This window comes from Trachypithecus francoisi, unplaced genomic scaffold, assembly GCF_009764315.1.
Source record: "Trachypithecus francoisi isolate TF-2019V2 unplaced genomic scaffold, Tfra_2.0 Lachesis_group19, whole genome shotgun sequence".
Classification (NCBI taxonomy): domain Eukaryota; kingdom Metazoa; phylum Chordata; class Mammalia; order Primates; family Cercopithecidae; genus Trachypithecus; species Trachypithecus francoisi.
This window is the reverse complement of record NW_022681464.1, coordinates 6963924-6986946: the sequence shown is the minus strand read 5'-3', so window position 1 is coordinate 6986946 and position 23023 is coordinate 6963924. Positions and strand designations below refer to the sequence as shown.

Genomic DNA, 23023 nt, shown 5'->3' with positions numbered 1-23023 from the left:
TTTGGCTGCGTGGTGAAGGCAGAAGCTTGCCTGTGGCCAGCTCAAGGAACAGAAGGAGATAGCCTGGAGACTAGCTGAATAGTACAACGGTTTTGAGGAGTTTAGCTGTAAAGGGGAGAGATATGTGGTGGTATTTGGGGAAATAAGGTCAAAATAGGAGCATTGACCTGTGTGTTCAATCCAGGGGCAAGTCAGGGGTTGCTGGAGCCCTGGCCTATCCCCAGCCCCCAGTGGTTCATCCACAATAACAGGAGGGAGTTGCAGGCATGCGGCCACGCATCTAAAATAACTCCTGCAGCACAGCTGTGGTTTCTCTCCAGCTACTTGCAGCCACGAAGGTGCAGAGGCAGAGTTACAAAGATGACTTTAACCAGGATGGAGGTTTCTCCAGGGAGTACAGTGGAGGAGAGAGGGGTGAGGGAGGCATGGGAGTGATGATGGTGAGTCACCTGGATGCTGAAGCAGGTCAGGATGGGAGTGGGTACCTGAGGTGGTGATGGAGGCTGACAGGTGGTAGGGTCAGTGGATTGGAGGCCACCCAAAGAACTGTTGTAATCCTGGTAGCAGAGAGACTGAGCTAGAAAGATGGTGGGAGTGTGGCATGTGTCCAGGAGTGGGGTGTTTGAAATCAGAGGTGGAGGAATGCAGTCATGGGTCAGGAGAGGGCTGGGTGTGAGCATGGGAATGTGTGGGGGAGAGGGAGAGGCCAGGAGGAGAGCAGGTCATGAAACTCAGATCCATCTTCATGGATCTTGAAATCACCAAGAAAGGACAAAAGGATATGGGAGAGGGTGGCTGTGATACAGGAGAAAAGTCCTTGAGGAATGCAGGAGCAAGGTGGCGGCTGGGCGGCCTGGCGGTCTACAGCTGACTCCATGGAGGGTCTTGTCTGGTGGTGCATTAACTTATTTGCACAATCCCTTTTTTGATATAAACTATGCTTATTGCACAGCTAACAGTACCATGATCTGGAGTGGAAGGAGGAGGAAGATTAGGATAGATTGGAAAATTATAAGGGAAATTAACCACTTTAGATTGTCCAGGGCAAGAACTAAGTGAACCAACTTTTGCAGTCCCCTGGAAGCCCCTAGAGCTGACTTCCCCAGGAGCAGGGCCTGTGGACGGGCATATGGGCTGGCTGGGTACCCCCTGTTGTGGGCTGCCTGCCTCTTCAGCTGTTGTGGCATCCAGGCCTGCAGCAGGGCATCCTCCAAAGGTTCCTCCAGCTGAAATTTGCTCTACCTGGAGGAGCCAGGGAGGCCTCGAAGCTTCACCCGAGAGGAATGCGTGGCTGATGGTAGAATTTCTGTGCCCAGAGCAGCCAGCGGGGACATAGTTTTGAGAGGGGCCCTCCCAGTGCTTTCAGTCTGGGCCCTGTGCTTCTGGCACCAGCTCCTGGGATCAGTGGGGCCTGACTCACACTTGGATGCCCCCATCTGTGTGGTGGGCAAGGCAAGGCTGTGGAGGGGCTTTCAGACTGACGTCTGCTGTCAAGTGTGGTGTGGAGAACACCTGTGTGGTATGACATTTGGATGCATTCTCTAAACTTTCTTCATGCTCTGGAATTCCCTCGAAGAATGCAGACACCTGGCAGGATTCCGGGGCCTGCGGGCCTGCCTGCCTGCTGCCAGAAAGGGAGAATGTTTCAATCCTGCCCCTACCGCGCCCCTGCCTCCCCGCTCCCCACAGCCACACACACACCTGGGGCACCAACTCTGGAGGAGGGACCGCTGTGGTCAACTCTCAGGAAGGCCAGGGTTAGCTGTGTCTACATAAGATACTTCTTAAAAAAATTTCTCTATTAACACAGCTTTATGGGAAATATTTCTGCTAAAGCACTTTGGCTTTTTTTTTTTTTTTTAAATCTGATGACTAGTTTAAATGGAAGCCAAAAAGAAACAAACAAACAAACAAAACACTCAGGGAATGTTCCTGTCTGCCTGTGTGGTGTTTTGATGTTTCTGGGGAGGAAATTTGTGAAGAATCTTGGAAACCTTGAGAAGACCTGAGGGAGTGGAGAGGAATGTTGCTCTTCAGCGGGTGAGGTCATTTTTTGGGATCTGAGAAATGACAGTTGGCACTCAGGGAGAAAATATCTCATGATGTTTGTACACGTGTGTTCCTCTTGTCCTTCCCAGTAACAACTGGAAAGAAATGAAGGATGGATGGATGGATGGATGGATGGATGGATGGATGGATAGACAGACAGATAGATGATACATAGATAATAGATAGATGAGATAGATAGTTAGATCAGTTTTCCTCTCCCTTAGGGGAATAACCGAGACAATGTGTGTTTTAAGTTTGCCAAAATTTTCTGGATGCCATATTTAACACCACACTCCTCCCCATATTTAGCACCACACCCCTCCCCATGTTTAACATCACAACCCTCCCCATATTTAACATCACACCCCCCCATGTTTAACACCACACCCCTCCCCATGTTTAACATCACACCCACCCATGTTAAACACCACACCCCTCCCCATATTTAGCACCACACCCCTCCCCATGTTTAACATCACAACCCTCCCCATATTTAACATCACACCCCCCCATGTTTAACACCACACCCCTCCCCATGTTTAACATCACACCCCCCCATGTTTAACACCACACCCCTCCCCATGTTTAACATCACACTCCCCCATGTTTAACATCACACCCCCCATGTTTAACATCACACCCCTCCCCCATGTTTAACACCACATCCCTCCCCCATGTTTAACATCACACCCCTCCCCATGTTTGACACCACACCCCTCCCCCATGTTTAACATCACACCCCTGCCCCATGTTTAACATCACATGCCCTCCCCCATGTTTAATACCACACCCCTCCCCTGTGTTTAACACCACATGCCCTCCCCCGTGGTTAACACCACACCCCTCCCCATGTTTAACACCATACCCCTCCCCCGTTTTTAACACCCCAACCCTCCTCCGTGTTTAATACAACACTCCTCCCCCGTATTTAACACCCTACCCCTCCTCCGTGTTTAACACGACACCCCCCCCATGTTTAAGGTCACACCCCTCCCCCATGTTTACCACCACACCCCTCCCCCATGTTTACCACCACACCCCTCCCTCATGTTTAACAGCACAACCCTCCCTCATGTTTACACCACACCCCTCCCCCATGTTTAACACCACACCCCTCCCCGTGTTTAACACCACACCCCTCCCTCATGTTTAACAGCACACCCCTCCCCCATGTTTAAAACAACACCCCTCCCGTGTTTAACACCACACCCCTCCCCATGTTTACACCACAATCCTCCCCATGTTTAACACCACACCCCTCCCCCATGTTTAACACCACACCCCTCCCCTATGTTTAACACCACACCCCTCCCCATGTTTAACATCACATTCCCCCTCATGTTTAACACCACACCCCTCCCCGTGTTTAACACCACACCACTGCCCCTGTTTAACATCACACCACCCCGCATTTAACATCACACCCCTCCCCTATGTTTAACATCACACCCCTCCCGGTGTTTAACACCACACCCCACCCCCATGTTTCACCGCACACCCCTGCCTGAGTTTAACAGCACACCCCACCCCCATGTTTAACAACACACCCCTCCCCCATGTTTAACAGCACACCCCTCCCCCATGTTTAACAGCACACCCCTCCCCGTGTTTAACACCACACCCCTTCCCGTGTTAAACACCACACCCTTCTCCCATGTTTAACACCACACTCCTCCCCCATGTTTAACACCACACACCCCTCCCCATGTTTACACCACACCCCTCCCCATGTTTAACACCACACCCCTCCCTGTGTTTAACACCACACCCCTCCCCATGTTTACACCACACCCCTCCCCCATGTTTAACATCACAGACCCCCGTTTAACATCACACCCCTCCCTGTGTTTAATACCACACCCCTCCCCCATGTTTAACACCCCACCTCTCCCCCTGTTTAACACCACACACCTCCCCCATGTTTACCACCACACTCCTCGTCATGTTTAACACCACACCCCTCCCCATGTTTAACGTCACATCCCTCCCCCATGTTTAACACCACACACCCCTCCCCCATGTTTACACCACACCCTTCCCCATGTTTAACACCACACCCCTCCCCCATGTTTAACATCACACCCCTCCCCCATGTTTAACATCACACCCCTCCCCATGTTTAACATCATACCCCTCCCCATGTTTACACCACCCCCCTCCCCCATGTTTAACATCACATTCCCCCTTATGTTTAACATCACACCCCTCCCCCATGTTTGACACCACACCCCTCCGCCATGTTTAACACCACACCCCTCCCCTATGTTTAACACCACACCCCCCCCATGTTAACACCACACCCCTCCCCATGTTTAACATCACATTCCCCCTCATGTTTAACACCACACACCCCCCCCATGTTTAACACCACACCCTTCTCCCATGTTTAACACCACACCCCTCCCCTATGTTTGACACCACACCCCTCCCCATGTTTAACACCACACCCCTCCCCCATGTTTAACACCACACCCTCCCACCATGTTTAACACCACACCCCATGTTTAACACCACACCCCTCCCCCATGTTTAACACCACACTCCCCCATGTTTAACACCACACCCCTCCCCATGTTTAACACTACACCCCTCCCCATGTTTAACATCACATTCCCCCTCATGTTTAACATCACACCCCTCCCCATGTTTAACACACACCCCTCCCCATATTTTCACCACCCCCCTCCCCCATGTTTAACACCACAGCCCTCCCCCATATTTAATACCACACCCCTCCCCATGTTTAACATCACACCCCTCCCCATGTTTAACACCACACCCCTCCCAGTGTTTAACATCACATTCCCCCTCATGTTTAACACCACACCCCTCCCAGTGTTTAACATCACATTCCCCCTCATGTTTAATATCACACCTCTCCCCCATATTTTACATCGTACCCCTCTCCCATGTTTCAGGAACAGCTGCTGTCCAATAGATTGGAAGTCCCCACCGTCACTCTATCCTTGGGTAGAGGAAGGATTAAAGCCCTAAAGGAGGGAAACTGAGGCACAGAGATGGAGCATAGCCAAACCCTACTGCTGGGTGGTGGCTGACCTGGGCCCTGGAGCCCCATCCCCACCCCACCTACTTGTGGTTTCCTGCTCTGTACAGGCCATGGCTGACTGGGTGTTGGGTGGTTAACATAGATGTATTTCCTGCAGAAGGAAAATTGGGACTCCAAATCTCATTGACCACTAACCTTCTGGGGAAGAGATTAGGAAGTTGTAAGTGGGGAAAATGTTGGCACATGTGATGTTCGTGGATGATCTGGTGGATCACCAGAAAGCTTGGAAGCAGTATGCCACTCTGGGCGAGCGTGAACTCACTTAGGGAATACGAGAAATACTGATGTACAGGCCGCACTGCTAGAGGTGCAGGCAAAGGTACGGGGCCTGGGCCTGGAGTGTTCATAAGCCTATGCGTCACTCTGATTGCTACAGTGGGAGCAGGACTGTCTCCTTTCCCCCCTCCATGGCCTGCTGCCCCTGCTCCAGTCTCTTGGAAAGATAACATGTGGGGACCCTATGAAGAGCAGATACATTTAATGACGGCATAGTTTCCAGTAAATTCTTGTTAAGAAGTCAAACTAAGAGCCAGTGAGAGTGAAGATTACTTCCTATAGCCCTATTTTGATGCTTTCAGGCACTTGGAAGCCCTGTGTGTCGTCTAAAATGCAGTGATGTCTACAAAGGGGTGCACTGTACAAAGTGGCAATGAAGAGGATAGGGTGAGAGTGTTCAGATCGGCTCAGTGGCTTTTCCTAACGTGTTTCTCCTCTTTCCCTTTACGTCTCTCCTTTCATTCTGCCTTCCCTGTTCACTGTTCCCTCACCCTTTTTTAGAAATCCCATCTCTTCGTTTCCTTCTGCCCTTAAATTCATTTTCCCTGATGTCTTTGCTCACAGGAGGAAGCACTCAATGGTGGACCACCCATGAAAGGCTTAACAGAAGAAGTGAGTTTATAGGAGGACTGCGGGGTGGTTCGGCATGGGGGATTTATTGTGTATTTTCCCCTTATTTAAAAAATATATTCTAAATTATACAAGTACTTTATGCATACATTCCCATACTGCACAAGAATTCAAATGTTAATAATTAAATTCTCCTGAACTAAAATTATTTTAAATTATATAAGTCCTTTATGCATACATTATCATGGTACATAAGAATTCAAATATTAACAATAAAATCTTCTGTGCTACCACCTCATTCTGCTCCCTTACTCCTACCTCCCATCAGATGAGTGAGTTCATTTCCTTGCCTTTTTTAATGCCTTTCCTGACATATGTGTGACTTGAAGAAATACAACATTGTCAAATCATATATCAGCCAGTGGATATATTGTTCAATAACTTGCATTTTTCCTTTTCTTTTTTTTTTTTTTGAGGCGGAGTCTCGCTCTGTTGCCCGGACTGGAGCGCAGTGGCCGGATCTCAGCTCACTGCAAGCTCCGCCTCCCGGGTTTACGCCATTCTCCTGCCTCAGCCTCCCGAGTAGCTGGGACTACAGGCGCCCGCCATCTCGCCCGGCTAGTTTTTTTTTTTTTTTTTTTTTGTATTTTTTAGTAGAGACGGGGTTTCACCGTGTTAGCCAGGATGGTCTCGATCTCCTGACCTCGTGATCCGCCCGTCTCGGCCTCCCAAAGTGCTGGGATTACAGGCTTGAGCCACCGCGCCCGGCCAATAACTTGCATTTTTCACCTGCCCACATGCCCCAGAGATTCCTCTGGGCTTGCACATCTGCTGTGTTCTGTTTAATGGCTGCCCAGTTGTCCATAGCATGGATTTGTTTAACCATTTGCTTCCTGGTGGGCACTCAGGTTACTTCTAAATTTTCCCCTGGAAATATGTGACACTTCAACGCATACTGTTGAACATGCCTCCTTCTGCACAAATAACAGTGTTTCTTCAGTTAGATGCTGAGAAGTAAAATTAATTTTAATAGCTGTTGTTAAATTGCTCTCCAAAGATCTTCCATTATCCACACTACCACCAGTCTGTTGGGACATCTTGTCATTTTAATTCACATTGTCTTATTTCTTTTTCTTTTTTCTTTTTTTCTTTTGAGACAGAGTCTCACTCTGTTGCCCAGGCTGAAGTGTAGTGGCATGATCTTGGCTCACTGCAACCTCCGCTTCTGGGTTCAAGCAACTCTCCTGTCTCAGCCTCCCGAGTAGCTGGGACTACAGGCACATGCCACCACACCCAGCTAATTTTTGTATTTTTAGTAAAGACAGGGTTTCACCATATTGGTCAGGCTGATCTTGAACTCCTGACCTCAGGTGATCCACCTGCCTCGGGCTCCTAAAGTGCTGGGATTACAGGCATGAGCCACTGCGCCCGGAATTGAATTATCAATCTTTTTATTTTCTTTTTTTCTTTTTTTTGAGATGGAGTCTCACACTGTCGCCGGGGCTGGAGCACAATGGTGTGCTCTCAGCTTACTGCAACCTCTGCCTCCCAGGTTCAAGCAATTCTCCTGCCTCAGTCTCCTGAGTAGCTGGGATTACAGGCGTGTGCTACGACGCCTGGCTAATTTTTTGTATTTTTAGTAGAGACAGGGTTTCACTATGTTGGCCAGGCTGGTGTCGAACGCTTGACTCATGATCCACTCGCCTTGGCCTCCCAAAGTGCTGGGATTACAGGCATGAGCCACTGCACCTGGCCTTTTTTTTCTTTTTTTTTTTTAGATGAAGTTTTGCTCTTGTTGCTGAGGCTGGAGTGCAATGGTGTGATCTCGGCTCACTGCAACCTTTGCCTCCCGGGTTCAACTGATTCTCCTGCCTCAGCCTCCTGAGTAGCTGGGATTACAGGTGCCCGCCACCATGCCCAGCTAATTTTTTTTTTTTTTTTTTTTTTTTGAGACGGAGTCTCGCTCTGTCGCCCAGGCTGGAGTGCAGTGGCCGGATCTCAGCTCACTGCAAACTCCGCCTCCCGGGTTCCCGCCATTCTCCTGCCTCAGCCTCCCGAGTAGCTGGGACTATAGGCGCCTGCCACCTCGCACTGCTAGATTTTTGTATTTTTTAGTAGAGACGGGGTTTCACCATGTTAGCCAGGATGGTCTTGATCTCCTGACCTCGTGATCCGCCCGTCTTGGCCTCCCAAAGTGCTGGGATTACAGGCTTGAGCCACCGCGCCCGGCCATAATTTTTTGTATTTTTAGTAAAGACAGAGTTTCGCTGTTTTGGCCAGACTGGTCTTGAACTCCTGACCTCAGGGATCCACCCCCCTCGGCCTCCCAAAGTGCTGGGATTACAGGCATGAGCCACCATGCCTGGCCACTAATTATTTTTTAATAGGATAACATTTTATTTTATGAAAGTAGCAACTGGAAAAACTGAGACAAGTGAAAAATGGAAAAAAACCCCATCATTTTATGGCAACTAATATAATTTTTGTGCATCTTTTTTTTAAACATATTTTATAAAGTTGTACTTCTAGCATACATGTAAGTTTTATGATCTGTAAGTTTTAATGATCTCCTAGACATTGTTTGGTGGTGGTTTTTAGCATAAAGTGTAACTATTTAAATTTGCTCTTTTTCTGCTAGGTAGTAAAATAAATAGAATGAAAGCTAACATTTATCCATTCAGGCTCTGTTGTAGGCTCACGGGGCAAAGTCAAGAACAGAACAACCATGATCTCTGTCTCAGTTTCTCACAGGGAAAGACAGACAATAGAGGGAGAAGGAAATGCGATGTTAGAAGGTGATGCATGCATGAGGGAGGCAGGAAGTGAGTGGGGAAGGCTCACTTAGGAGTGAGGATTTGGGCACCGTGGCTCATGCCTATAATCCCAGCACTTTGGAAGTCTGAGACAGGCGGATTGCTTGAGCCCAGGAGTTCGAGGCCAGCCTGGGCAACATGGCGAAACTCAGTCTCTACTATAAATACAAAAATTAGCTGGGCGTGATGGTGCGCGCCTGTGGTCCCAGCTACTGTGGAGGCTGAGGTGGGAGGATCACCTGAGCCCAGGACCTGGAGGTTGCAGTGAACTGAGATCATACCACTGCACTCTAGCCTGGGCAACAGAGTGAGACCCTGTCTCAAAACAAACAGACAACAACAACAACAACAACAAACAGAAAGGAAAGGAAAGAAAACAGGAGGGAGTGGCAGCGGGAGGGGGTAGGAAGGGAGGGAGGAAGGGAGGAAGGAGGGTGGGAGGGAGGAACAGAGGGAGGATTTGAAGAAGGTGAGAGTGAGGCCACCTGGGAAAGAGTTAGGCAGAGGGAATGGCCAGGGCAAAGCTCTGGTGTGGGGCATGCCACACAGTTGAATGGATCCCTTTGAATGCCGTGTAGAGAATAGGCTATGATGGGGAGTCAGCAAGAGAGGAAGCAGAGACCAGGAAGCCGTCTCCTTGCCCCAGGGGAGAGGCAATGGAGACTAGGGCCATATGGTCACTGGAGGTGATGAGATGCCTTCAGAGTCTAGGTGTGCCTGGAAGGTGCTGACACTGTGATTGACCCTGAGGATTCTAGCTTGAGCAAATAGGATAGACTTTGCAGAAATGAGCTATGCAAAACCCCGGAAGAGCAGCTTTGGGGGGCAAAGGTCAAGAGTCCCGTCTAGGCATGAAAGGTTTAAGATAATATTAGTCATCTTAGAGGAGATGTTGGTCCACCAGTCCGATGCACAATGGTGGTGTTCAGAGGAGGAGAATGAGCTAGAGATTTATATTTGGATGCTGTTTTAAGCCCAGAGAATGAGGAAGTTTATAGGAGAGAATCAAAGATTGAGCCTTGACTTAAGAAGTTGGGGAGATGAAGAGGAAGTAACAAAGGAGACTGTTTGCGTTGTTTCTTACATGTTAACTCATTTAGTCTTGATGATTCTATGAAGATGCTGTTATTATTACCATTTTACAAGGGAGGAAATTGAAGCATAGAGAGGTTGACTTAAGCTTCCTGAGGCCACACAGCAAGTACATGGCAAGACTGGGGTTTGAAACAGGCAGCCTGTCTCCAATTGCCATCCACTTGCCGTCTCTGCTATTGGTAGATCTATTATTATTACAGATGGAGGAAACTTAGTCCTGGGGATGAAGCGATTTGCCCAAGGTCATAGAGTAAGTGGCAGAGCTGGGATCTGAACTCAGGACTCTCTGCTTCAAGAATTCAAGCTCCTAATCACTCAAGCATTCTCTACAACAGGAAAGTTGTTTGTTTCTGAAAAGATGGGAGCAAAAGCCTCTCTCTCTCTCTCTCTCTCTCTCTCTCTCTCTCTCTCTCTCTCTCAAATCTCAGCCATCAGCAGCATCCTGTCCCTCTTAGCACAGGTCTTTTCTAGAATATCAGTGGATGAAGAATGAGCTGCCCGCCAGCCTTGGGTCCCACCTCTGGGTCTTGGTTCTCCTCCCCATGTCAGTAAGCCCATGTGCCCAGGATAAAGGAAGCTGTCACGCACACTCCTGTCTTTGAGAAGTTGGGTCTTCAGGCTGGCAGGATTCTGACTGGGGTCTGCGAGAATGGGAGGAAGCCATTTCCCCTCAGCCTCAAGTCCCCCTTCAGGGAAATGAAGGCATCGGTGAGAGCCCTAGTTGCTTTGTGCAGCACCCACCTGGGGCAGATTTTACACACAGAGGTCACATTCCACCACCACCCGTGCATTCACTGGGGAAGACCTGGCATGTGGACCCCCAATATCCCCCCTGGGTGGTCTCACACCACCCTTGGTTAAGAAGCCCTGGGTAAGATGACCTTTAAAATAATTTTGCATTTTGAAATAATTTCAAATATACATAGAAATTACAATAATAGTACAAACAATTCTTGCATATGCAATTAACATCTTACTACATTTGTACCCACACACTCTCTCTAAATATATCTTATGATATATATAATTTATACATATAATTGTATATAAAACTTCTTTCTAAATCATTTGAGAGTTAGTTCCAGACATGATGCCCCTGGATCCCTTGACACTTCAGTGTGTATTTCCTCGGAACAAGGACGTGATACAGTAGGAAATGAACATTGATAGAATGCTGTGATTAAACCTACAGATCTTTCCGCAGTTTTCCCAGTAATATTGTTTAGAACAAAAAAAATTGGCTGTGATCTCTGTCTAATCCAAGATTACATATTGTGTTTAATATCAGTCATTTTTCCTGGCTCTTTGAATGATACCTATTTCTGTCCTTTGTTCATTCTGCCACTTTTTGACTGTGTATTCCTGGGTAAGTTACTCAACCACACTGTGCTTCAGTCTCCATGTTTGCTAATTAGAGAAGATAAGAGTGCCATGGTAGCCATGAAGAGTAAGTGCAATGGACTTAGAACAGTGCCTAGATTTAAGTGAAGTCTTTATGTAGTCTGGTGATTAATTCTTTGCTACACAGCAGGCTCCCCTTATCCACTGTTTTGCTTTCCACGGTTTTAGTTACCCGCGGTCAACTGCAGTCCAAAAATGTTAAATGAAAAATTCCAGAAATAAACAGTTTATAAATTTTAAATTGTATGGCATTCCGAGTAGTATGATGAAATCTCATGCTGTCTCTCCCGGGACATGAATCATCCCTTTGTCCAGCATTTCCAGTCTTATCCTCTACCTGCCCATCACTGCCCAGCCCAGAGTCACTGAGCAGACATGTCTGTTACAGGATCACAAACAGATGTAGGGTTTTTTACCACCCACGGTTTCAGGCATCCACTAGGGGATCTTGGATTGGATCCCTCAGTGATAAAGGGGGGGATGACTGTGCATTTTGCAAGTAGCTTCTCACTTGTCTTTATTTGTTCGTGATTTATTTTGTCACATAGAAGTTTGAAATTTTGATGTAGTTTAAAATTTGCATCTCAGATTTTAATCACTTTGGAATGTGTTTTCCATGAATAGTGCAAGGCAGATATCTAAGGTCGTTTTTTCAGTGGCTGGGTGGTTGCCTCAATACCATGTATTTATTGATGAGTCTCTCCCTCAATTTAAAACACAATCCTTATCCTATATGAGGTTCCCATTTGTACATTAATTTGCTTGTGGGTGCAGTTTTATCAGTTAATCTGCTTTTTTATTCTTGTACTAGTTCAACATGCTGGTTTGACTCTAGCTTTATGAGATACTTTGATGTCTGGTAGGGGGAGTTTTAGGCACCACTGAAAAGGGGGCCTGGTTTAGCTTTAGCACCTCCAGCCTCCCACACTCTGAGCTTCTTGCTTCTCTTTCCTCCTCCTCCAATGCTCAGTACCCTGGGGTCTCCCCAGTCTTTCCCAATCTCTGCTCATAAAACACTGGCTGGGTGCGGTGGCTCACACCTGTAATCCTAGCACTTGGGAGGCCAAGGTGGGTGGATTGCCTGAGCTCAGGAGTTTGAGACCATCTAGGGCAACATGGTGAAACCTGTCTCTACTAAAAATACAAAAAAATTAACCAGGTATGGTGGTGCGTGCCTGTAGTCCCAGCTACTTGGGAGGCTGAGGCAGGAGAATTGCTTGAGCCCCAGAGGCGAAGGTTGCAGTGAGCCAAGATTACGCCACTGTACTCCACCTTGGGCCAGAGTGAGACTCCATCTTAAAAAAAAAAAAAAAAGCACTGTCCATCCTGGGATGTAAAATGACAAATAGCTTATTTTAATTGTTTTTTATTGTGAACTACTTGAGATGGACTGATAACAGAGAATAGTAAAATACACATCTATTTTGAGTGAAGAATAAACAGCTGTACTCTCATGTTTATTAAATCTTAACCCTGTGTCATGTTTGTTCCAGGTTTTTAAATTAAGACATGAATTATAATAGCTGTGGTTGAGGCCTTTAAACCACTCTTGTGAATTTGATGTTCATCATTCCCATATCTAGCAAACTTCCCACATTTCCCGCCTTTCTGTTTGATGACCTTTTCAAGTAAGATACCACCTTTGCCCCCAAGAGGACTTGCAGGTTCAGGAGGTTCAAAGCTGTAAGCCTGTTTGCCTTGAAGGGGAAATGTGTGGGATTTCAAGCCCTGGCCCGGACTGAGGAGCAGGTCTGGAGAGGTAGGGCTCTTCTTCATTCTTGACTCATCTCCTGCAGATCAGGACAGGTTCTGGGGAGGTCCATTTCTGGAAATTTTCTAGGCGGTGTCTCAGAGTAGGTAAATGGGAGGCAGGAGGTGGCGGTGCCTGCCACAGAAGAAGCCAGTGTTGAGAGCAGAATCCCAGCAGGGATGGGGAGGAGCTTCAGAACAGGGAAGGGAGGGCTCCCTGAGGGCCTTTAGGGCCAGGGAAGAAGCGTGTCTCTGATGGAGGAAATTCAGGCAGCAGCCCTGGACAGGCTGCCCTGGGGCTACTGCTGGGCTGGGGTCTGAGATGGAGCCCCACAAGCCCAACGGGTAGAGCTTGCTGTGCTCAGTGTGATCATTCACACTTCGCTCCTCCCCATTTACACAGTCACACGCAGGGCCACAGTCCCTCCTCCTGCCGGGGGCTGTGCCTGTCTCCAGTTTGGCCGGGTCTCTGGAATGGGCCTCTATGGACTCCACCGTCTTGCTGGCTTTCCTGTGCACAGATCACCCACTTGGCCTGCTGCTCATCTGTTCCACACTCTGAGATCCACTGCTTCATTTCCATCTCTACCACCACTGAAAATGAACCCCTATGTGGGACCTCCTTCCCCACTTCCCCCAGGCCAGTTCAGCCTCCCGTAATAGAAACCTTCCACCCCTCCATATGGAGGAAGTGTCTCTGAGTTCTCTAGCCTGACAGCTGCTGTCTGCCCTAAGCAGGCCATGTTCTACTGAGCCTGTTGCCTCTCTTGGGCACCTCACTGTTCTCTGGGCACCCTGGGTTGCCTGCTTTCCCCCCCTTACAGCCCCTGCCGAGAGCACAGTCTTCATCTCAGCCACACCATCCCCACCGCCCTCTCATTGCTAGTATTTGACATGTCATCTGACCTCTCCTGTGTGGGGACACTCTGTGTTCAGGGCCCCACACAGAAGGCTCTCAGGAAGTGGCTTTTGGTTGGCAACTGTACAGTTAAGGATGGCCTTGGACAAGGCAGAGCAGCCTCGTTGGAGCTTGGAAGCTCACCAAGGAGGGTAGGGTTGTATATGGATGTGCACACAGCCTCAGGGTCTGTTCTGCACATGCCCATCAGGAGGCCCCATCCTGCCAGGGCCCGTGCTGACCCCAGAGGAGGTGTGTCTCCTGTGAGTCACCGTGCTGTGGAATATCACAGCAGCACTACACAGCTGGGGTTGAAATGTTCAGGATGCCTGGAAGGGGAGAAGTCTTTTTGTGAGAGATCACCTAGGATGGGATGAGGAGTGCAAGCATGGCCTCGTGTTCCCCCCCAGCCAGTGGACACTGTGTGCCTTGAATGTCCCCCACCTGTCAGCCAGGCTCCAACCAGGGAAGCAGAAACGACTTCAGTATGTAAAGCAGAGGGATTATAGTTACAATACTTTAAACATTACACATATGTATGTATATACATATACATAAATGTTTATGTATATCTGTGTACATTATTCTAAAAATATGGGCCGGACATGGTGGCTCATGCCTGTAATCCCAGCACTGTGGGAGGCCAAGGTGGGTGGATCACCTGAGGTCAGGAGTTTGAAACCAGCCTGGCCAACATGGTGAAACCCCGTCTCTGTTAAAAATACTACAATTAGCTGGGGCATGGTGGCACATGCCTGTAATCCCAGCTACTCAGGAGGCTGAGGCAGGAGAATCGCTTGAACCTGGGAGGTGGAGGTTGCAGTGAACTGAGATTGCAGCACTGCACTCCAGCCTGGGCAACAGAATGAGCCTCCATCTCAATAAATAAATAAATAAATGTACATATATACTTCTAGTTGTGTATGCATGTATTTGACGTATGTATAAATACATATATATTAGTTTTTGTTTTGGAACTATTTTAGACTTATAGCCAAGGTGCAGGATGGAACAGGGTGTTCCCAAACACTTGTCCCTCAGCTTGCCGTAATATGAACCTTACATAACTATAGAACCATTATCAGAAGAAAGAAATTAACATTGGTACAATGCTCTTAGCTAGAAGCTTTATTCAGAAGCTTTATTCAGATTTCACCAGTTGTTCCATAAATGTCCTTTTTCTGTTCCAGGATCCAAATTTGCATATAATTGCCACATCTCATTCCCTTCCAATCTGATACTTTGTCTTCTTTTCTTTTCTTTTCTTTTCTTTTACAACCTTGACACTTTTGAAGAGTTCTGGTCAATGCTTCTGTAGAAAGCTCATCAATTTGGGTGGTGTGATGTTTTCTCATGATTATGTCGAGAGGGTGCATTTTTGTCAGGAATACCCCAGAAGTGATGTGCCCGTTTCGACGCACCACACTGGGGAGTCCATGATGCACATATGTTTTGTTACCGGTGATATTAACCTTGATCACTTGGCTAAAGTGGCATCTGATGGTTTCTCATTTTTCTCTCCCCACCGCCAGCCATGATTAATAAGTATCTTAGGGGAAATACTTTGAGACTGCAATGATCCAAGCAGAGGGAATTTAATCCAAAGAATTGATTACTTCTACCTGAGAAGCTACACAGCCCAGAGAATGGCAACCTCAGGTCGCTAGTACCAACTCTCGACCTGAGGCTCAAAGAAAGGGAATGGGCGAGGAGTGCCTCTGACACCGTTGCCACTTCTCTAGGGCTTCGCTGTCCCTTATGGTAGCCACAGGCCACGTGTGGCTCTTGGAGCCCTTGAAATGTTGTTCATTCAAACTGAGGTGTGCTCTAAGTAGATTTCTGAAACACTGTGGAAAGAAGAATGTAAAATATCTCATCGACAACTTTTTATATTGATTACCTGTTGAAGTGATAATATTTTGATGTATTAGATTAAATAAAATATATTATTTCATTTAATTTTACCTGTTTCTTTTTAAAATCTGGCTACTAGAAAACTTAAAATTCTGCCTGTGGTTTCTGCGTGTGACTGTCATTTTGTTTCAGTTGGATAGTGCTGCCCTAGGGCACACTTCCACCCAGCCCCTGTCGACAACATTGTAATAATAACATTCATCCTGGACAAAGGTCATACCCTTGAGCCATGCTCAGGAGGGCATGTCCAGCCAAGGTTTTAGAAAGCCAGGAATGCATTGGCACACACTCACAGCTTTGACCATGTCCTCATACATACAGAGACTGGGCTTCCCTCTGCTCTTTCCTTCTTTTTTTTCTTTTTCTCTTTTTCTTTTTCTTTCTTTTTTTCTTTTTTTTTTTTGAGGCTCGCTCTGTTACCCAAGAGCATTGTGCATTGGCACAATCACAGCTCACTGTGACCTTAAACTCCTGGGCTTAAGCAATCCTCCAGCCTCAGCTTCCCAAGTAGCTAGGACAACAGGTGCATGCCACCATAGCTGGCTAGTTTTTGTTTTTGTTTTAGTAGAGACAAGGTGTCTCTATGTTGCCCAGGCTGGTCTCAAACTCCTGGGCTCAAGTGATCTCCTGCCTTGACCTCCCAAAGTGCTGAATTACAAGTGTGAGCTGCCGGGCCCTCCTCTGCTCTTTATGTATCATGCAGGGTGTAGGTTAAGATCAGTATTCAACAACTTCAGCTCCAGAGGCTAGCTAATGTTTAATACAATAGTAAAAACACTGCCGTATACCTGGATAGCATTTGACAGGAAGAGCTATATGACTGCTACTGTATTATTTCTATACAGTGTTTTTATAGCTCACAAAGGTCCTTCATCCCAGCCTCCCAGCCAGTCACCCAGCATGGCTCTCCCCATTTTATAGATGACAAAATGAAGCCTGAGAGATCACATGGATTTCTGTGGCTCCCAAACTCCCAATGCATCCCTTGCGGGGCTCGTCAAAACACTGATCCTCTGGCCCTGGCCTCACAGAGTCTAATTCAGTGGGTAAAGGCTGGGGCCCAGGGACCTCTATGTTGCAGACTCTGGGGACTCTCATGCAGATGGTTGTCAGACCACACTTTGGGACACAGCAGCCCTCTGAGTTCTCAGGGGATGTGAGTGGCAGGGCTTGTCTGAGCCACGCTTCTGATGGCCAGGTTGGGCTCTTTCCTGGTGCCAAACCCATCATCTTTTGGAGCTAGGCTTCTAGGAAGACCCACACATACCTGCCTCACTGCCAGCTCCGGCCACACCCTTGATGTAATAGAGGGCTAGTGTGACTGAAGCCAGGTCAGGCGGTCAAACGTGGTGCTGGTGGTACCAAACTCAGAATAAATTTTGTCATGTCTGGCTGACTTTGGGATGTAGCCAGTCTTTGTCACTGTGCTGGGCTCAGGTGAAGGGAAGTGAGTTTGCCTCCCCCTCAAGCAGATGCCAAAGCTTCATCTTGATGTGGAGCTTGAGGATGCCAAATTGGGTCTGGTGGTTGAGAAAGATTTGGGTTGAAATGACCAACTAGGATTCCACATTCATGCTAATGGGGAACGCCAGGGCACAACTCCTGCAGCCTGGCAGAGTGAGCATGGGCCTGGCTGTCCTGCCATCACTGATCGCTCCTTTCTGCTCTGCAGTGGACAGCGGACTGCAGCGAACCGCTGGACAGCAGCTGTTCCTTCTCCCGAGGGCGAGCCCCCCCACAGCAGGTAGGGAACCAGCTCTGTGCTCTGTCTGGGGGTATCCTATATCTTGTCTGCCTGGGTTCCTGGGCCAGCCCACAATGGCTCCTGAGGGGTTGTGACATGGAGAGTGCAGAGAGGTGGGAGAGGGGAGGGTGCATCTGTCCCCTGGAAAGCCCTCCCTAACTCCCTGCCCACAGGCACTCCCCCAAACTCATCGATTGATGAGATTTCTTTTTTAGTGACTGCATTTTATATACTAACACACATCTGGAAGCAGCCCAGATGTTTGCTGAGGAGAATGAAGAGGTGCCTTGGGATCCATCCTTACAGTGGAATATTACACGGCAGTCAAATGACTGCACTGAGGGTTCAGGCACCGACATTGTGGCCCCACAAACAATGGGACTCAGCATTTTGATGCTGGCGAGTGCTTTGGGTGTCACTTCTGCTCCAGATCTGCAGAAGGCCTGGGAGGGGCAGCCTGTGGGGGAGCTGTCAGAGACTTGTCCATGTCCCTAGCTAACCAACAGTCCTGGGACCCCGACGGAGCCTGCCACCTTTTTCCCTGCTGCTTGCTGTGAGGTCCTGAGAGGCTCGTGGGTGGGTTGCGTGGCTGGGAGGGAAGGGGGGCAGCTGCTCTTTGAGAGCTGGCCTGGTGACCCCCAGGCCCTTCTCCACACCTTCTGGTGGTCCAGCTGTTCTCACTGATACCTCATCCCTGCCTGCAGGAGCCTGTGGGATTAGAGGCTGAAAAAACCATGTGTCCCCATCCCGAGTTCAGCCTCAGACTGTGCCTGTCCAGAAAGCGGACAGAGCCCCTGCAGGCTCCTGCGAGGGGCCGTGCCCGGTTTCAGAGCCTCTGCAGTCATGGGTTGCCCCGGGCCTACTTGCTCATGTTCAGTTTCGATCCACTTAATCATGTTCAGCTTCGGTCCCCTGGCAGATTCACCCAACTCCTCTATTCTGTGCCAAGGGAAGCTGGTCAGTGGCCTCGGTTCTAGATCTTTCTTAGGCTGCAGGGCGTGGCTGCCCCATGGTGTGGGGGGATGGCTGCCCAGGATGGTTCTTTCACATGACAAGATTTGCTTGTGTGTTCAATTGTTTCTTAAGAAGGAGGACATAATAAGAGCCCCGGGGGTTGGGGGTGATGGGAGACCTGGAGTCTTATTTTTGTTCTGCCACAAACTTGGTGGCAAACTCTTCCCCCTTGGGTCTCAGCTTCCTCACATAAAACCCAGAAGGAGCCTCGATGACCTCTGAGGGTCCTTCTAACATCTCCGTGCCATTTGCAGATGAGGAAACTGAGTCCCCCAGACGTGCCACTTGTCTGCCCTCCACCCCGTACGGCACTGCTACCTTGCCCAACTGCAGAAGGTGACCTTCTAGGGGGTGCCTTTGTCTCTGCTGTCTCCCTGCCTGGGACCCCATGTTATACTCCCTGACCCCCTAGCTTTTGGTCTAGGCCCTGCTCCTCAGGGGCACTGGCTTGCTCCTGCCAATTATTCTAGGGTCTCCTAAATGGAGATTCCCCTCACTCTTCAGCAGCAGTTGTGAACTTGGATTTGGGGACTCAAGCACCAGGCAGAGACTTTCAGGGAGGGCGTGAAGCTCTTGGATGGGGAATAAGAGGTTTGTCCCTGAGAGCTCTCTGTTATTTGGTCAGCAGGTGTCTGGTTCTGGAATCTTCCAATGAAGGGTCCTTTTTCCTCTCCCTTTTACCATCTTTTTGGGGGCATGTCTGTTGCCTTTCCCTTCTGGTCCCCTTCTCCACATCACTCCTGATAGAGTCTCCAGGGGGCGAGGAAGTGTTCTCCCCATTTTCTCCCCTCATCTGCCTCACCTCCCACACCCAGCTGTCCTCTTGGGTCTGCCTTCCCCACCTGCAGGAGGTTGTGTGGGGGTTCACCAGATAATATGGGCCCATGGAGCAGGGCTGGGGGCTTGTGGGGTGGGGTTAGGTGTGGACTTGTCCCTGCCCCAGGCACCCTGACACCACAAGGCTTACCCCAATCCCACCTTCAGGAAGCAGCTGAGCAGTTGACTCAGGGTAGGCAGTGTTTGACAAAATGAAATATAGCTCAACTTAAAAGTGAAGTTGTGAAAAGCTCATATTAAATCCTTTCTTGGCAGGTGAAACTGAGACATAGGTTCATTATAGGGGAGGTGCCCAAGGAGGGTGGAGGGGAGGAGCCCAAGGAGGGTGGACAGCAGGGTCTCTGCATAGAACCCCACCTAATCACTTGACATGCCCAGAGGCAAGGTTTTGTGGGAGGGACCTCCTACAGGCCACAGGAGCACTGGCATTCCCATCACCCCTGACCTGCGGTGGCCGCCTGATCGTCTCAGAGGGAAGACAGAGAGATGTCTACTTCCAAGAAGTGGAAGAGGGGCTGGGCCACTGAGGGACACCTCCTGCCACAGCCATGTGTGCCTGGTGCTGTGTTGGTCTTGGGTGCAGAGTCTGCAACGTCCATGCCTGGAGAGCCAGCTGGGACAGAAGGGAAGGCTCAGTCAGAATGCTGGGTTTGCCTGAGTCTGGCGTGGGATGCACCACCTGTGTTGTGTGAAGTTGCTTACAGCCAAGGAAACCTCTGAAGATTGGAGAGGGTCTTTCAGGAGGGATTTCTTAGAGATTTGTCAACCAGGAGTGTTTGCAGGGGCCTGGTGCTAAGCTCCAGATGGGCTTGAAGCCAGAGACCTGCCTTCAAGGGCAGCACTACTAAATGAGAAGGACAAGACACAGGTGTAAAACAAATGCCCCCTGTAGGACACGAGATGGGGCCCAGGGGGTGGCCTGGAGTTCAGAAATCTGGGCAGGTGCACAGAGGAGGTGAGGGGTAGCTGCATCTCCTGGATGGATGGCCAAGGTTCAGACCTGGGTACTGCACGGGGAGGCAGGAGAATCTATGGACCTGAATTTACATGAGGTCTCCCATGGTCGGCAACACCTTGGTTCAGTGATGACAGGCTTTAGTTTTAGACACCAGAGAATGAATTTATTAGGTACAAACAACAGCGTGGCATAAACAAGAAGAACCTTTATTTTTCTCTTGCCACCAGCCTGGATGGGCGTTTAGGGCTGGTATGGTAGCCCAACAGTGTGGGGGCCAGCTCCTTGCTTCTCACTTCTCTGCCCTCTCTAGAGTGTTGCCCTTGGCCACGTGGCCGATGGTGGCTCATACCCACGTCCATGCATCTGCCTGTGGGGACACCCACCTGAGTTTCCTTCCCAGGAACCTCTGATTTCTGCCCATGAAGCAGCCATCTCCTGATGCCCCCTACTGGAGGGATCAAACCTGGGCAGTGTCCTTTGAGTGACCGCACCCCAAGGAAAGCCCCACGTAGCTGGCCTGTGGCAGTGTCCTTGTCACCCCTGTCGTGCAGGGGCTCTCTGATGGAGAAGGACCCAGGCAGCTGCCCACTGAAGGGTGCTTTTGCTGCTGTGATGGGATGCTGCTATTTGCTTCATCCTTCAAGGCTCCCTTCAGCCTGGCCCACCAGAGGCAAGAACACAGGACCAGCTCTCAGGGACACCACCCATGAGCACCCCGGCTGGCTCCTCGCTGCACCCACGCGCTCAGTTAGACACCCTCACACCGACTCATGCTGCTGCCAAGCTGTTCCACGCACACCTGCCTGTGCTTCAGCCAGCTGGTCAAGCCTAAGACGGGAGTCGGGGCTGGCTCTACTTCCTCAACCACTTCTGGCCTAGGGCCTTGTACTCAGTGGACACTCAATAGTAATGCCTGAGACTGCACTGAGTTGGCCCAGGCTCAGTCCATGCAGTCATTCCCTAGGGGGCCCTTTTCCTCCATCACACCAACTTTGATGAGCTTTCTGGGGCCATCACGATGATGGGAGAGCACTGCTAACTCATTTTTACCCATGGGGACAATTAGTTTCAGGGAGAAACTGAGGCTACATGGAGATGGGGTGGCTGGCTGCTCTGGTGCTCCTCTTGACTGACTACGTTGGCTGCACATGTCAAAAGTAACGTTGGCAGGAAGATGTGGAGCTCTTGCATTCTGCCAAACAACCTCTGGGTGGTGGGCCACAGACCATGCCCTGCACCAGGGCCCAGATGCGGCCCCATTTGCAGATTAGTCATACACTGGGATGATTGATTCATCCCTAGGAGGCTTCCAGCCTCATCCTGTTTGTTATTTTAGCTAATGTCAATAAGAAAACCTTGCTTTTTCTGAACCCTTTCAGAGGCAGAAAGTGGGGGCAACCTAGAGGAGACTGGGTCCCACGACGGAGGAAGAGAGCCCATAGAATGTAGAGCAAAAAAAGGGCTACAGATAGTTCAGAACAGGCCGACCAGCTGCCAGCAACTGGGATTCAGCTGTATTTGGGATTGCCTGACATCCTGGCATCCTCTTCCCAAAAGACCCGTCCATCACCTAGTCATTTAGTTAGGATGTCAGAAATTTCCAGCTTTTCATTGTAATAGGGGAAATGTGTAGGGATTGTTGAAATGAGAGACTGCAGCAGCAGTACATTCAGAAGGCTTTTCAAGGTGCTGGCATGAGATTTAGAATTCAGGAAAGAAACCAAAGGCATAGGAAAGGTTGTATGGGGTAAGGAGTGAGCAGCTGTTTTCCATCTTCACGGGTGTGCCAAGGACAGGAAATTAATATGCGCCACAACAGCAGAGCCTCTGATTAGACCTTGGGAAGGACTTCCTTTGATGGAAGGACTTGGCCCACTGTGTTGGCTGTTGAACAAGGTGATGAAATCTTTGCTAGGAACCTGATGAGCACAACTCCTTATCAGGCAGGTTCACATGAAGCCCTGGGAAAGATGGGGGTGTGTCACAAATGATGACTTTGAGTCTTGGCTGAGGGCCTATGATCCCAACATTCCCTGGAATAAGTGAAGGGCACTCTCTTGTTTCAGCCTGATGCCCTGTAGCAAACTGAAGCATAAAGAGAGTCAAAGAGCCTTGTCCCAAGGGCCAGGAGAACTAGGTGTTGACCCACGAGTGACACTGGCTCCAAGCACCTCTTCTGCAAAACAATGACACAGACTTCTTAGAGTCTCTCCAGAAATCTCTGTTTGCATTCTGTAACTCCATGAAATGCCCAGCTGGATCCAAATCGCTGCCACAGCAGGTCTGGGTCTTCCTAACTTCTCCACTGTTCCCCATCCCCTGATACCTGTGCCAACCTTCAAGCCAGCTATTTGGGCACCAACATTGACTCTGACCCAGGGGGTACCAGATGGTAGGTGGAGGAGACCTTCAAATATTCTGATTACCTCTGGCCCCAGAAAAAGGTGGAAGGAGTTTTCTGCCAGTCAACTTGCTACCCTTCAGTAACTATAGGATTTTGTTCTGTGCTAATTTAAAAAAATCATTAGTGCAAACAATATCTTAGTAAAAGTGCCTACATTTTTTAGCACTTCCTTGGATATGTAAGAAATACCAGGTTCATGTGCTGCTGTCTGTTTGGTTCATATTTATTGAGCTC

General features: G+C 49.1%; 1 protein-coding gene across 8 annotated transcripts in view; it reads left to right on the top strand.

Annotated features, from left to right (window-relative positions):
- The window catches only part of CTIF (cap binding complex dependent translation initiation factor), a 340186-nt gene that overhangs the window by 88971 nt on the left and 228192 nt on the right, over window positions 1-23023 (top strand). For 4 of the 8 annotated variants that reach the window (XR_004429165.1, XM_033177791.1, XM_033177792.1 and 1 more), the window contains 2 exons: window positions 5957-6004; window positions 17505-17576. The exons of 1 other annotated variant lie outside the window; for it this stretch is intronic. Coding sequence is in view for 6 of the 7 variants with exons in the window: in XM_033177791.1 (XP_033033682.1) it covers window positions 5957-6004; window positions 17505-17576 (120 nt within the window). In the remaining variant the exon portion in view is untranslated. The remainder of the gene's footprint in view (window positions 1-5956; window positions 6005-17504; window positions 17577-23023) is intronic. 3 more of the 8 variants (XM_033177794.1, XM_033177795.1, XM_033177796.1) reach the window with 1 other exon arrangement.